Raw genomic sequence first — 15,766 nt, 5'->3', positions numbered from 1 at the left:
AAAGGATATGAACAGACCCTTCTCAAAAGAAGACATTTATGCAGCCAACAGACACATGAAAAAATGCTCATCATCACTGGCCATCAGAGAAATGCAAATCAAAACCACAATGAGATACCATCTCACACCAGTTAGAATGGCGATCATTAAAAAGTCAGGAAACAACAGGTGCTGGAGAGGATGTGGAGAAATAGGAACACTTTTACACTGTTGGTGGGACTGTAAACTGGTTCAACCATTGTGGAAGACAGTGTGACGATTCCTCAGGGATCTAGAACTAGAAATACCATTTGACCCAGCCATTCCATTAGTGGGTATATACCCAAAGGATTATAAATCATGCTGCTATAAAGACACATGCACACGTATGTTTGTTGTGGCACTATTCGTAATAGCAAAGACTTGGAACCAACCCAAATGTCCATGAATGATAGACTGGATTAAGAAAATGTGGCACATATACACCATGGAATACTATGCAGCCATAAAAAGTGATGAGTTCATGTCCTTTGTAGGGACATGGATGAAGCTGGAAACCATCATTCTCAGCAAACTGTTGCAGGGACAGAAAACCAAACACCACATGTTCTCACTCATAGGTGGGAATTGAACAATGAGAACCCTTGGACACAGGAAGGGGAACATCACACACTGGGGCCTGTTGTGGGGTAGGGGGAGGGGGGAGGGATAGCATTAGGAGATATACCTAATGTAAATGACGAGTTAATGGGTGCAGCACACCAACATGGCACATGTATACGTATGTAACAAAGCTGCCCGTTGTGCACATGTACCCTAGAACTTAAAGTATTAAAAAAAAAAAAAAAGAAATGGTTTGGATAGGATTGGCATTAGTTCTTCTTTAAATTCAGCTGTGAAACCATTGGTCCCAGGCTTTTCTATGCTAGGAGACCGTTTATTATGGCTTTAATCTAATTATTTGTTGTTAGTCTATTCAGGTTTTGAGTCTTTTCTTGGTTCAATCTTGGTAAGTTGAATGTGTCTAAGATTTGTCCATTTCTTCTAAGTTTCTCAATTTATTGGCATATAGTTGCTCATAGTAGTCTGTAATGATCCTTTGAATTTCTGTGGTATCAGTTGTAATGTCTGTCTATTCATCTCTGATTTCATTTATTTGGGTTCTCTCTTTTTTTCTCTTAGGCTAAAGGTTTGTCATTTTTGTTTATCTTTTCAAACAACCAGCTTTTTGTTTCATGGATCTTTTGTATTGCTTTTTTAAAATTTCATTTATTCATGCTTTGATCTTTATTATTTTTCTTCCTTTACTAATTTTGGGTTTGGTTTTATTTTGCTTTTCTATAATAGTTCTTTAAGATGCATTGTTCAGTTTTTTATTTGAAGTTTTTCTACTTTTTAAATTATCGCTTTGAATAAACTTTCTACCCCAATCTTTCTCTCCCTCCTCTTTATGCCAATAACCCTAAGATTTGCCCTTTTAGGCTGTTTTCTAGATCTCATAGGTGTGTTTCATTCTTTTTTCTTTTGTCTCCTCTGACTGTATTTTCAAATAGCCTGTCTGCGAGCTCACTAATTCTTCTGCTTAAGTCTGCTATTGAGAGACTCTGATGCATCCTTTGGTATGTCAGTTGAATTTTTCAGCTCCAGAATTTCCACTTGATTTTTAAAAATTATTTCAATCTCTTTGTTAAAGTTATCTGATAGGATTCTGAATTCCTTCTCTGTGTTATCTTGAATTTCACTGAGCTTCCGCAAAACAGCTATTGGGAATTATCTGTCTGAAAGGTCATATGTCTCTGTTACTTGGAATTGGTCATTGGTACCTTATTTAGTTTGTTTGGTGAGGTCATGTTTTCCTAGATAGTCTTGATGCTTGTATATATTTGTCAATGTCTGAGCATTGAAGAGTTAGGTATTTATTGTAGTCGTTACAGTCTGGGCTTGTTTGTACCTGTCTTGGGAAAGCTTTTCAAGCATTCAAAGGGAATTGATTGTTGTGATCTATGACTTTGCATATGATATCGCTGCAGCCATATCTGCGTTAGGCAGCACCATAAGCCCAGTAATGCTGTGACTCTTACAGACTTGCAGGTTTACCACCTTTGTGGTTGTGATAAGATCTGAGAGAATTCCCTGGATTACCAGGCAGAGACTCTTGTTCTCTTCTCTTACTTTCCTCTGAACAGAAGAAGTCTCTCTTTCCATTTGAGCTACCTGGAGTTGGGGGAGGTGTGACTCAAGTACCCCTGTGGTCATTACTACTGGGATTATACTGGGTCAGACTCGAAGTCAGCACAGCATTGGATCTCACCCAAGGCCCACAGTGACCATTGTTTGGCTACCACCAATGTTCAGACAAGGTCCAAGGGCTCTTCAGTCACCATGTGGTGAATCCAGCCAGGCTTGTGTCCTTCCCTTCAGGGCAGTGAGCTGAGGGCAGGTACAGAAATGCCATGCAGGAACCAGGGCCTGGAGCCAGGAACTTTAGGAATCTATTTGGTGCTCTATTCTGCTGCTGCTGAGCTGGCACCCAAACTGCAAAGCAAAGTCCTTTACACTCTTTCTTCCCCTTTCCTGATGCAGAAGGAGCCTCTCTGCATGGCCGCCACTGCCCCATGCCTGGCTACTGATGATGTTCAGTCAAGGCTCAAGCTGGCTATTCAGTCAGCTTATGGTGAATGCTGCCAGGCCTGGGTTTCTAACTTCAGGGAAGTGGGCTCTTCTCTGGCCCAGGGCAGGTCCAGAAATGCTAAGACCGAAGGCCTGGAATTGGGGATCATAGGAGCCTGCTTGGTACTCTGCTCCACTGTGCCTGAGCTGGTGCCCAAGCTGCAAGACAAAGTCACCTTCATTCTTCCCTCTCCTTTCATCCAGCAGGCACTTCTCCCCATGGCCACCACAGCTGGGAATGCACTGGGTCACACCTGAAGCCAGCATAGCTCTGGATCTCACTCAAGGTCCATGGCAAGTACTGCTTGGGTATCCTTGATGTTTATTCAAAGCCCAAGGTCTCTTAGTCAGCAGGTGATGAATCTTGCCAAGACTGGGTCCTTACTTTCAAAGCAGGAGGTTCCCTTTAGCCCAGGGTATGTCTAAAAATGTCACCTGGGAGCTAGGGCCTGGAATTGGGGCCTTAAGACTCTGCCTCGTATCTTAACCTACCGTGGCTAAGCTGGTATCCAAGTTGGAAGACAAAGTCCTCTTTACTCTTCCCTCTGCTCTCCTCAAGCAGAAGGAAGGAGCTTCTCCCAGAGCTGCACTGCTTGGAGTTGGGGGAGAGGTGGTGCAAGCACTTTCTTGGCTGCCCAAGCTGGTGTCTCGCTAAGTCATATGCACCCCAAGTCTCTTGGCTCTGAGCCCAGTACAGCACCAGTAGAAACTTCCAGGAGTTGCGAACTAGTTTATGACACATGATTTTGGAATTTTAATCCCCCAAAATTGATACACTGGTTGCTCAGGTGCCTATATGTAATAAATAAGACAACCTGTGAAAGGGGTTAGGCATGGTACCTAGAGAGGAAGACCTGGAGGTAGTGTTACATCCTTCTTCCATTCCATTTTGCAGAAGTCACCACTGAGTTGCTGTCTAATGAGTAGTGATTCACGTTTTGCTAAATTGAGAATGCCAGACTACGGAGTAATGCTCTGTGGAGGAGAGCCGAGCAGGGATATGTACTATCTATGCTGTTTTTTAGGCAGGAGACCAATTTATTTTTTTCTGTTAGAGGTGGGGACAAACCTACATCACATCTTTAGAAATGGACAAAAGGTTGATTATCTAACTCTAGACTTCTCCCTTCTAAAAGCTAATTCTATGGAGTACGTATGGACACAAAGAAGGGAACAGACACAGGGGCCTACGTGAAGTGGAGGGAGGGAGGAAGGTGAGGATCAAAAAACTACCTATTGGGTACTATTCTTATTACCTAGGTGGCAGATAATCTGTACACCAAACCCCTGTGACACACAATTTACCTATATAGCAAACCTGCACATGTACGCCTATATCTAAAATAAAAGTTAAACAAAATTAAAGCTAGTTCTGATTTAGGGATCTTTGATGTTGAATGTTGATGAAAAGTGATTTATATTTGTGATTGCTAGTTTCAGAACCACTACGATGAAAAAAGTGACTAAACTTTTGGTAATGTGAACACACTACTCCTTAGAAGTATTGTCCAGACTCCAAATTCTGCCTGTCATTGCTTCATTTTCATGCCCTCCTGATCGCCTAAAATAGTTAGACTTCCCATTTCATGATTGGAAAGGCATTGCAAATATTTTTACATTAAAGTCCTGGAACTGTAGATTATTTTCTACCAGGGATATTAAGAAATTTCAGGCCAGGTGCAGTGGCTCATGCCTGTAATCCCAGCACTTTGGGAGGCCGAGGAGGGGGGATCACAAGGTTGGGAGATCGAGACCATCCTGGCTAACACGGTGAAACCCCATCTCTACTAAAAATACAAAAAATTAGCCGGGCATTGTGGTGGGTGCCTGTAGTCCCAGCTACTCGGGAGGCTGAGGCAGGAGAATGGCGTGAACCTGGGAGGCGGAGCTTGCAGTGAGCTGAGATAGCGCCACTGCGCTCCAGCCTGGGCAATAGTGTGAGACTCTGTCTCAAAAAAAAAAAAAATTCTAATCACAAAGTAAAACATATTCATTGTACCTTGTATCAGTATGTACTCAATTACCTTATTTTAATGTTCTGCATACACTTATATTTAGCAGATTTTTTTCTGGTATTGGTTTATGTGCTAATTTACTTATTTATTTAAAGAATAAATTACTTAGTTAATATTTATTTTCCCTACATACATGTAAACTCTGTAAGATCAGAGATCTTTTTGTCGGAGGCCGAAGATAAAGCCTGTTAAGCCAATTAAGAGCATAGACAGTGCTCAGTAAACATTTGCTGAGTGGAATACATGAGTGAATTGTAAACACTTTGGAATTTATAGAAAAGTGAACATAAGAAAACAGAAGCCCTAGAAATAAACCATATAACACTGAAAGTGTACCTGTGTATTTAAATATGCCTGTATATGTAGAAGTCCTTGCTTTGTACCGTAGTGCTGTAACTGTAACTGTAAAAAAAAGACTTTGCAAACTGAAATTATGCAAAGCAATCCTAATAATCAATGAAAACAGTTACTATTGCTCTTTGACCTTTAAAAATTTTTAAATCACTACAGTTTCTCTTGTTGTTAGCTATAAAGGTATAGGGAAATGGAAAAAGGTAAAACTAATATTTATTCAGTACACAGTAATTTAAAACATTAGAAATATTGATATTAAAATTGTTTCATTGTACAGTCTTATCAGGAGTAGTTTGAATAGTGCTTGCCTTCTTCCTGTTGTACAACTTATGATACAGAGCATGCATTTTTTTTCAATGCCTAGACAAACTGTCATGCTCTCTAAATGTGGATCAGCTTACATTTTATCCTGTGTGCTTTCCATGTCAAGAAATGTCTCCTAAAACTCCTTGAATGTGAAGTTTTTAGCCAGTATCACTTTCTCTAGGACATCATCATCCTTTTCATTACAATCACTTTCCTTGTTTATGTTGATTAATTCACCTTCACTAAGTTCCTCTAACTGCATATACAGAGTCTTTCAATGGTGAATGGCAGCATCGTTTACGTTCCATGGTTAGCTACGTCGTCTCCATTTACGTTTGATACAAATTTTACTTCCAATAGTATTAATTTTTGTTTCTGTACATTGCCTTCATTCTTGTTGGCCAGTTCCGTCTTTGATTATCCATGTCACTTGCATTTATCTTTGGGAGACAAGAAGGCAACACAGCTACACACTTTGCTGTCTGTGTGTGAACTGAATAACAAACACGCAGTGATCAATCACTGACATATTTTAAAGAAACACCCCATGATTGGTCAATGATCATTATGCACACATGTTAGTTACGTAGTGATTTATGGACTGAAGAGCTAGCTGCAAAGTTTGTACTTTATGAAATTACTATTAATATACCATGTTAACTGAAATTTGAACTGTATTGTTGGGACTATGTTATTTAATCTAAATTGTGGTAACTGAAATGCACACATATCAGACTGAGCACCGTGAGGGCTGCCTCAATTCCTAGCTTTATTTTATAGAAATATATATTTATTGTTTCTTTACTAAAATGGGATCATTTAATGTGTATGATTTTTATTTTTAATTTAATTTTATATGGTATACATGTCAAAAAAGGCCAGCTATTTTGACTTCATATTTTATGATTGAGTGGTATTTCATTGTATAGTTGTACCATACTTTATTTAACCAATCTTCCTTTTTAGATGTTTAGGATTTTTCTGTTTTCTCAGTTATAAACAATGCTAGAATGATCACCTCTGTCACTAAACCTTTGAGATAACTCTTATTTATTTAGAATGAATGTATTTCTAGTACAAGAATTGTTGGCTCACAGGATATATACACTATTTAAAAATTTTCATGTCCCACCAGAAATTTTCATGTCCTTCAAGCATCTCCCTTTAGAGAGATGTTTCCATTTAGGCTCCTACCAGTAACATAAATCAAGAAGTGCTGGGTGCATGATTCCCAAACCCTTGCCCAGGTTGGGATTATCATTATTTTTTTTTCATTTTTGACATTAAATTAATTAATTAATTAATGAATTTATAGACAGGGTCTTGCTTTGTCACCCAGGTTGGAGTGCAATGGCATGATCTCGGCTCACTGCAACCTCTGTCTCCCAGGTTCAAGCTATTTTCCTGCCTCAGCCTCTTGAGTAGCTGGGATTACAGGCACACGCCACCACGCCTGGCTAATTTTTTGTATATTTTTAGTAGAAACAGGGTTTCACCATGTTGGCCAGGCTGGTCTCGAACTCCTGACCTCAGGTGATCCACCCGCCTCAGCCTCCCAAAGTGCTGGGATCGCAGGTGTAAGCCACCGCGCCCTGCCATTTTTTGACATTTTAATAGGTAAAACACATTTTATTTTAATGATTAGTTTCGATTTTTAATTAGGTTGAATATTTTTCATGGGTTTATTTGTACTAAATAAATTTTGATCTATGGAATTTTATTCTGTCCTGTATTATAACAGTTTTCAGATGGTAGGGATTTTTGGTTTTATTGGGTCATTTGTGTACATATATTTCTACAAATTTATATATGCATGTGTGTGTGTGTGTCTATCCATAATAAACATATTTGTGTGTGCTTGAACTGCATTCACATGTATATAACATTGTTGGTTTTACCCAGGGATTTTGAGGAGTATTTGTGGGCCTTAAACTTGTAACATGACCATCAATTTCCAACTGCTTTTCTTTCTCTCTCTCTCTTTCTTTTCTTCTTCTTCTTCTTTCTTCTTTCGTCTTCTTTTTTTTTTTTTTTTGAAAGGGAGTAACCCATGACCTGGGGGAAATTCTAGTTAATTTTTCATTGCATGATTTTCAGGAGATAGGGTCAAAAGGAGCTAGTAGGGCATTCAATTATGTGCTTGAGTGTGTTGGAAAATGTTTTTTTTTTTTCCTCTCTCCCTCAAGTGTACAATATTTTACTTGGGCTTGTTTTTCAAGTGCATTGAAGTCTGACTAAACATTTTTGGGTACTACCATTCTGTAAAGAAGAGGGCCCATCTTGTTAAATATTCCTTCATCAACTTTGCAGTTAGCCAGTTATTGGCAGGGAGAAGCCTGCGAGGACATGAGCTTTAGGCATTGGACAGAGGGAGGGTGGGTGGGAGGCGGGGACTTGGGGGATCTCAGGATTGGGGTACTTTGTTGTCCCTCCCACTGCTGTATGAAAAAGTGACTGGTTCAAGCTGGCTTTTGTCTTATAATTTTGGATGAGTCATAAGTGGAGAAGGAGGGGAAGTGAGTGGTTAGACCTCAGCTCATCTGAGGGCTAAAGGTTCTTTGTGACACATCACACAGAATTGGAGTGCTGTCCTTCTGGAGAGTGGTGGAGAACCAAGATACAGTTCAGAACCAAAGGAATAGAGAAGGGCTTTGATTTCTTTTTGGCTTTAGATTGGGGATTTGGGAGGCTTAGCAGGAAAGATGTCCACTGAAAATGTGGAAGGGAAGCCCAGTAACCTTGGGGAGAGAGGAAGAGCCCGGAGCTCCACTTTCCTCAGGGTTGTCCAGCCAATGTTTAACCACAGTATTTTCACTTCTGCAGTCTCTCCTGCTGCAGAACGCATCCGATTCATCTTGGGAGAGGAGGATGACAGCCCAGCTCCCCCTCAGCTCTTCACGGAACTGGATGAGCTGCTGGCCGTGGATGGGCAGGAGATGGAGTGGAAGGAAACAGCCAGGTGAGGCATAGCTGACTGTATGTAGTACTGACCCAGGGAAACAAGGGCAGGGCAAGATGCTTGATCCTGGAGTGCCGTTCTTTAGCCTTAGCACTTTGAATGGCCAATGGGCATGATGTTGGCTGGGATAAGGAGTAAATAATTCTATTTCTTCTTTTCTTTTTTGTTGACATGAATGCAGGGCACCTCTTATTTCACTACTGGGGCATTGTTTCATTGATCCATGTTGCTATAATTTTGGCTTTTATAAGGAATTAGAAATAAAGCTCAATTTATATACTATTTAAGAGTAAAATATTTTAGAGAGATAATAAACTCAGGTACCCAAAAATGACAGCCAAGAGATATGTTTCCACAGTGTCCACATGCCAAGATCTCTTGTGAGATTTTGTGTGACTTATTACTCATTCCCTGTCAAGAGGGGGGTTTTGGCCAGGTGCAGTGGCTTGTGCCTGTAATCACAGAATTTTAGTAGGCCGAGGCAGGTAGATTGCCTGAGCCTAGGGTTCAAGACCAGCCTGGGCAACATAATGGGACCGCATCTCTACAAAAAAAAAAAAAAGAAAAAAAAATCAGCCGGGCATGGTGGTGCATGCCTGTGGTCCCAGCTACTCAGGAGGCTGAGGTAGGAGGCTCACTTGAGCCTGTGAGGTCGAGGCTGCAGTGATCTCTGATCATGTTACTGCACTTCAATCTGGGTAACAGATTGAAACCCTGCCTCAAAAAATTAAATGAAATAAAAAAGAGATTATTAAAACAATGAGGAAAGTTGCTCTTATGGTAGTCCCCCCAAGGTTATCCACAGTTTAGCTTTTCATGGTTTCGGTTACTCACTGTACAGTACAGTAAGATATTTTGAGAGAGTTGCCACACTTATATAACTGTTATTACAGTATATTGTTATATTTATTCTATTTTATTATTAATTATTTTTGTTAGTCCCTTACTGTGCCTAATTTACAAATTAAACTTTATTATGTTTTATATACAGGAAAAAAACATAGTATACATAGGGTTTAGTACTATCCGTGCCTTCAGGAATTCACTGGGGGTCTTGGAATGTATCCCCTGTGAATAAGGGGACTACTGTATTTCAAGTATAAACCTGTAATCTTTTAAATATCCAGCTGAAAGTAGAAGGTTCATCTGAGTTTGGAGTTTAGAGGCCCGAGTTTACTTTGACTCTGTTGCCTCTTAGCGACAAGACACTCGATTTCCTAGAGCTTTGGTCTCATTATCAATAAAGAGTGGATAATAATGCCTATTACATATTATATATGTATGGTATATAAAACATATATTATATGTAAATATAGTATACAATGTATTTATAATGTCACATATTTATATACATACATGTGTATATGTATATGTATGAAAATGCTTTGTAAATTGTTAAGCATTACACAAATACCTGGGGTTTCATTAATCTCATAACGGAGCTTTTCTTTTACATATAGATTCAGAGATATTCTCCAGGTGAATCTTCTGTGACATAAGGCAATTATGTAATACAAAGACTTTGATTATAATGCAGTTGTTGGTCTCTCATTGTCATCATTATGTGCTGATTCCAATGTATTTCACTTTCATAAACAAGATAATGTTAAGATAAACCTCTTATAGTCTGTAATTTAATTCCAATCAATTCAACTCAACCAGTGTTATTTGAATGAATAGTTTATGTCAGGCACTGTTTTAGGTACCATGAATATAGCAGTGAGCAAATGAGGATCTTACATAGATCTCTATCTTATTAAAAGGTTTGAAGTAAGTTTAATATAATACCTTACAATATGAGAATAAGGGAAACCAAATCATTATCCCAGCTTTGAGTTTAAGAAAAACAAAGCAAAGATAGATGAAAGTCTTCTTCTGTGGTTATAGATGGAAAAAGTATTTATGGCTGCTATTTTTTCTAGATAGACTTAGAAAGAAATTCTAGAGTCAGAAAGAAAATATTTTTAAAAATCGCTTTAATCAATTAGAGCAGATGAGCTATAAAGGAGCAGTAAGCCAATAGCCTTTCCCTTTATGGATGAAGATTCTTTTAAGAGTTAGAGGAAGAATTTTTATTTTCTGAGGCATACTTTAAAATTTCTTACATCATACCACTTGTAATCAAGTGTTTATGAAGTTAATTGGATTTTTTTGTAGTTTAGTTACTTAGGCTTATGCTTTGTAGGCTTATGGATTTATTTTTATTTCCACAATTTTAAGTAATATTGAATGTCTTTAGCCCTTTGGGATTTTTAATACTGGAGAAGCTTAATAAATTAATTTATTTGATAATGGGGGAGAAGTTTTTATTCCTCACCAAGAGTTTCTAGGTAGCTTAGTCTTGCAGAAACAACTGCTTTAAAAATGTTTAGAACTGATGGAGAATTTCTTATCTTTCATAACTTAAACAATGCCCAGAAAAAAAGTAATTCGGCTTTACTCCTTGCCCCAACAGTAGTATTAAGGAAAGAGACCTAATTTTTAAATACTTTATTTTTCAATTTACTGGGTAATTCTCTTTCTAATAGACATCTACAGTGGGTGTGATTGTTTAACTCTTCTGTTTGATAGCTACTTAATATTTTCTTCTTCTAATTAAAAAAGCTTTCATAACACATTTCCACTCCTCATCTGTAATACTTTCTTTTGAAGCTTTTCATTCTTTGCTCTTTTGGGGCTTCCTCCCAGGATACATCAACTGTTTCTTGTTCCCCTCTCTCAGAACCAATAACCTGTATAGAAAAAAATCCTCTGTAAAGTAAAATTTTAGTTCCTAAAACATCCTCCAAAAGAAGGCTTCCAAAGCAAAAACTTTTTACTAGTGAATCTGTTTCATTCTTTCTTTTCCTTCTTTCTGATTGAAAAATACAGTGTGAGAATTGTCCTGGTGCAGCCTGAAGTGTTGGGAGATTTTGGTCTAGTCTTGGCTTTGCTGCTCACTAGCTGTTTCACTTTGAGCAAGTCATGTAGTCTTTCTAAGCTTGAATTTCTTTTTTATCAGATGAAGGTCGTATTGAGTTGCCTCCTCCCTAACATTATATATATTTCATAGCTCTAAAATTTAATTCCTGTGTGTATACTGCTACACTCAGCTAAGACTACTTTGACTTTCTTATTTTCATCTTGAAGTTCTTTGTGAGTTGTTATCATAGAGTATAATTCAGGTGTATTTTTCTGTTTTTCATTTCAGTCAAATGCAGACCATACGTTATTTTACATAATCCCTGGTCCCAGAAAGGTAGAGAGATTATAGTTCATTGTATAGGTAATTCAACATTGAATGATAGGAGCATAGGATTTTCACTCAAGATTTTTAAAGATTAAGATGGTTTTGAATACTTTACCATCCTTAGAGACGTTATTTCCTTGGGAGCACGTGTGCCATTTTGCTGATGTAGTCTGTCCCCAAGACACCCTACTGCTGGAGAGGAAGAGTGTTGGGAGTGTATCGTGTGTCACGTCCACGCTGTATAACTTCTCTTTATAGGGCTTACCGTAATTGCTGTCGATTAATTCATTATGTATGTGATATTATTGTTTTCATATGGTCTCCCTCATTACATTAATTTATCTGCAGAGAGACTACCATGTCTGTTCACTATCATATTTCTAGTTCCTGGCAGTGTCTGATTCATAATAGGCTCTTAATAAACATTTGTTTAATGTGTGATTGGTTGAGAACTGATTGCCTTCGACACAACTGTTCTGAATATAATACTTTCTTAGAAATATTAATTGACCAAATCAGGGTTCTGTATAATTCTTCTCTTTCTGACTGATGAACAGCTATGGAATGAAAGACCCAAGGTACCCAGAATGCCATTGATAAAGCTTAGAAGGGGACCTATGTTTAAAGTTTCAAACTATTTCATTAATATATTGATGATATCTGCATTTATAAAAGCACGGATATAATTCCTTATTTAATTGGAATCAACTAATCGGAGGGCTAATAGGATTCTCAAAATTGACATATCTAAAACTGAACTTCAGATCTACTCTTCCTAAAGATTTCCTCATCTCAATAGACAATTCCATTCTTTTAGTTCTTGAGCCAGAAACATTGGAGTCTTCCTTGATTCCTGTCTTTCTCTACACCCGATATCTGACCAATTGGCAAATTCTGTTTTACCTTTAAAGATATTCACATATTCAGAGATCTCACTACATCTCACATTCAGTACTGCTACAACTCTAGTTCTTCCCATCATTTCTCACTGAGATTGCTGCAGATGGCTCCTAATTAGTTGATCTCTTTGCATCTGCTCTTACTTCCTTTATGAATTATCTGCCATAATCTCTTTGACCTTGTCTTCCTTTTCATTTCCTCTGCTTCACTCTGCTTGAGCCTCACTGGCCAGTCATGCTAATCTCTTAGGAACTTTGGACTTGTTGTTCCCTCTGTCTGAAATGTTCTGTCTTCCCTGAACCCCCACAGTTATCTGCATGGCCCATGTCCTCATCTCCTTCAGGTCTTTATTCAAATATTACCTGCTTAGTGGTTGTCCTATCTATAATTGAAACCTTCCCCCAATGCTTCCTATCCCTCATCTTTCATTATTTTTGTCCTTAGCACCTGTCATCATTTAGCATACCATATATCTTGTTATTGTCTCTTCCCAATAGAATTAAAGCTCTGTGAGGGCAGAAATTTTCAGTTGTTTTGCCACTGTATTCCTAGTGCCTGAAACTACCTGGCACACAGGTCATGCTCAACAAAGACTGGTTAATAGAATCAATGAATAGAGAAATAGAACCTTGATTCTTGGTTTGCTGCTCCACCTACATTCTTTGGAGAGGCGTGGAGTGAATATGCTTCTGGAAATATTCAGCTTTTCAGTAACCTTTACTACCTGGGACATACCCTGCTGTCAGAATGTTTTTGCAGTAATTTTTGACTCCCATTTGTGATGTCTAGTTTCCAGATATGATAGTTTTTTCCCCCCATTAAAAGCCCTCAGACCTACCAGACTAATAAAAGTTTAATGCTTAGAAGGAATCCATTTTACTTATGAAGATGTGACATGAATCTTTTTCTGGCCAACTTATAAATTGATAATATTTTGATTTTCTGTGAAAGCCGCAATTGATAACCTATTTTATTTCATAGAGAGCTAACTCTCCAGACTTCTCCAGCTCCATGTAGGTTCTATTATAAATCTACAGCCCACAGAACTCAATATCATCCTTCCTTCTCTTTTAAGACCTATACTTTTCAGTTGGCTAATGATTTCTTACATATTATTGAGATGGCTAATGATTTCCTACACATTATTGAGATGAGGAAATCTGTAGGCAGAGTAGATCTGAAGTTCAGTTTAGGATATTCTTGTAGGATCAGGATAATAATGCATCAGCATTATTATGGCTGTAGTACTACTTCAGGAATTTCAGGTTGGCCCTGTGCCTAAAAAAATGAGAATTGTTTCAATAATAGGGGGAGATGTCCCCTTTTAAGTCATGGAAAGCACAGTAGTTATACTATGAACAAGATTAAGTATTTATTTATATGAAGTTTAAAGTAACTCTCAACTCTATCACCATCCCTTTTACGTCCTTTACCTGTTCTTCCCTTTCCTAAAAGTTAGAACTTTGAATTTTCAGTGGTTCTTCCAAAATAGAGCACAAGTTGAATATGGTAAAAAGGGTAGACTTATCAGACCTGAAAAATCGTTTATTGGTGAAGAAGCCTGTGCTTCCATTAAGAATGTCTAGGTGACTAGGTGTCAGCTAATGGGTTCATAAAGCAAACTGGTAAAAGAATAATTCATGATCCAAGTTTGATGATGGCCCAAAGTCAGGAGAAAGGGACGTTTTTTTTCCCTGCCCAAATTCTTTATTCATTTGAGTAGGGATATCTCTGCAAAAATGATTATTAGCTGTCAGTTTCTCTTCAGTGAATTTTCAGATGGACAGTGCTGGACTTAACCACTGTTGTATGAATGTTTGTTAAAGATAACTCCCCCAGCGTAATTCAAACTGTGCTGCCAAACTTGGGTATAAAGGAAAGCCATCACAAGTTTCAACAAACACAAGCCAACAAAGGAAAGGGGTATTGATGTTTTACTTCCAACTGGACACCACAAATGTACACCCACTTGTGTTTCTGCTTGGCAGATTTACTTCAGGTAAATCTGAAGTACCTGATTTAAGGGCATGGCCATTAAGCACCAACATGTGCACTTATACTGTGGGTTTGGGCAAAGACTGCTCTCTCCCAGTCTACACTGACTTCTCTGTCTTTTCTCTACTGAATTACTTTGGGAAATTCTATTTCAGGCCAAGTTAATTTTTCTGTAAGAAAAAGACTCAAGGAATTTAATCATCTATGTAATCATATATAGTTATGTCCATGTAGTTGTGTACAATAACTTTAATAGTGGATCTAGAATTTTAAGAATTCTCCTTAAAAACCTCATTTTTCCCAGGTACACACTAACGTTGGCTTCTTTTAGGGTGATAAGGCACTTGTTAGTTAGCAAGACATTTATCATCATTTCAATAGTTGTACGTAGTTGGAATTTATTTAGTGTAAAGGTCATGTCTGTTTTCCACTGTACAACTGATATGTTATTAAGTTAGAGGTCTTTTTTTTTTCTTAATTATATTTAATCATATGATTGGAAAGTTGCAAAATTCAGTGATTCCCAGTGGGTCTTTTTTTTCTTCAACAAACGAATGAAATGTTGTTTGTTTGGCAGTCACTGAAAATGTCTTAAACTGCAAAGTATTTTATCATTATTCTTCTAAGACCTTGGAATAAACTTCACCTAATAAACCCCTCCTCCAAGGTTAAAATGGTTTTGTAATTGCAAGTATTTAAAAAGCCTGCTTCTGAAACAAATTTTTCTGTAACATGTCAAGTACTGAAGCAAAAAGAAAGTGGGAAACTAATTGCAAATATGTAGTTATTCATAGTTATTATGAAGGGGAGATAGTGGCTTTTAGTATACTCTACAGTAAAAAGTCTGTTTTTTTTTTTTTTTAAACGTAATTGCATGGTTCTAAAGCACCTTTGCAGATTCATTGGCACTTGAATAGGGTGAACTTTGGTACTTTTGCCTTAGCCTTTTCTTTAATGGGCTCTGATTTGAACTGAGTAGTTTTCAGTTTTTGTTTTTATTTTCTAAATCCAAATTTGTCCTTGATATGCGAGGAGGCTAGACAAAGCATGTGCCATTTCTGGAATGAAACTACCTGAAAATGATCTGTTTAAATGGGAAAGCCAGTAGTTTATGTCCAAATGCATTTGTTGGAAGTATAATGAGTTCCTTAAACAATTAGAGCAATACATTTTAAAGCAATTTAATAGGCATTTTTCCAGAGTTCTCCTTATGCTGTAAGCTGTGCTGTAATATGACATCATCAAAATATTCAATATTTACTGAACTTAAAGTAAAATAAATGCTAAACTGAGCTATGAGATAATATTTATCCCTTATAAATATAGATTTTAAGAAACTGGCTAGTTTTGAGAATTTAT

General features: G+C 37.7%; 1 protein-coding gene across 4 annotated transcripts in view; it reads left to right on the top strand.

Moving 5' to 3' along the window:
• The window catches only part of SLC4A4 (solute carrier family 4 member 4), a 475,003-nt gene that overhangs the window by 234,028 nt on the left and 225,209 nt on the right, over positions 1-15,766 (top strand). For 3 of the 4 annotated variants that reach the window (XM_054683021.2, XM_517243.8, XM_009447756.5), the window contains exon 4: positions 8,148-8,283. In XM_054683021.2, coding sequence (XP_054538996.1) covers positions 8,148-8,283 — 136 coding nt within the window. Of the gene's footprint in view, positions 1-7,768; positions 7,841-8,147; positions 8,284-15,766 lie in introns of those variants that run through there. The other variant, XM_009447761.5, reaches the window with a different exon arrangement.

This window comes from Pan troglodytes, chromosome 3 (assembly GCF_028858775.2).
Source record: "Pan troglodytes isolate AG18354 chromosome 3, NHGRI_mPanTro3-v2.0_pri, whole genome shotgun sequence".
In the NCBI taxonomy this organism is placed as follows: domain Eukaryota; kingdom Metazoa; phylum Chordata; class Mammalia; order Primates; family Hominidae; genus Pan; species Pan troglodytes.
Note: the sequence above shows the minus strand (reverse complement) of the source record. Positions and strands in the feature narration are given on the sequence as shown.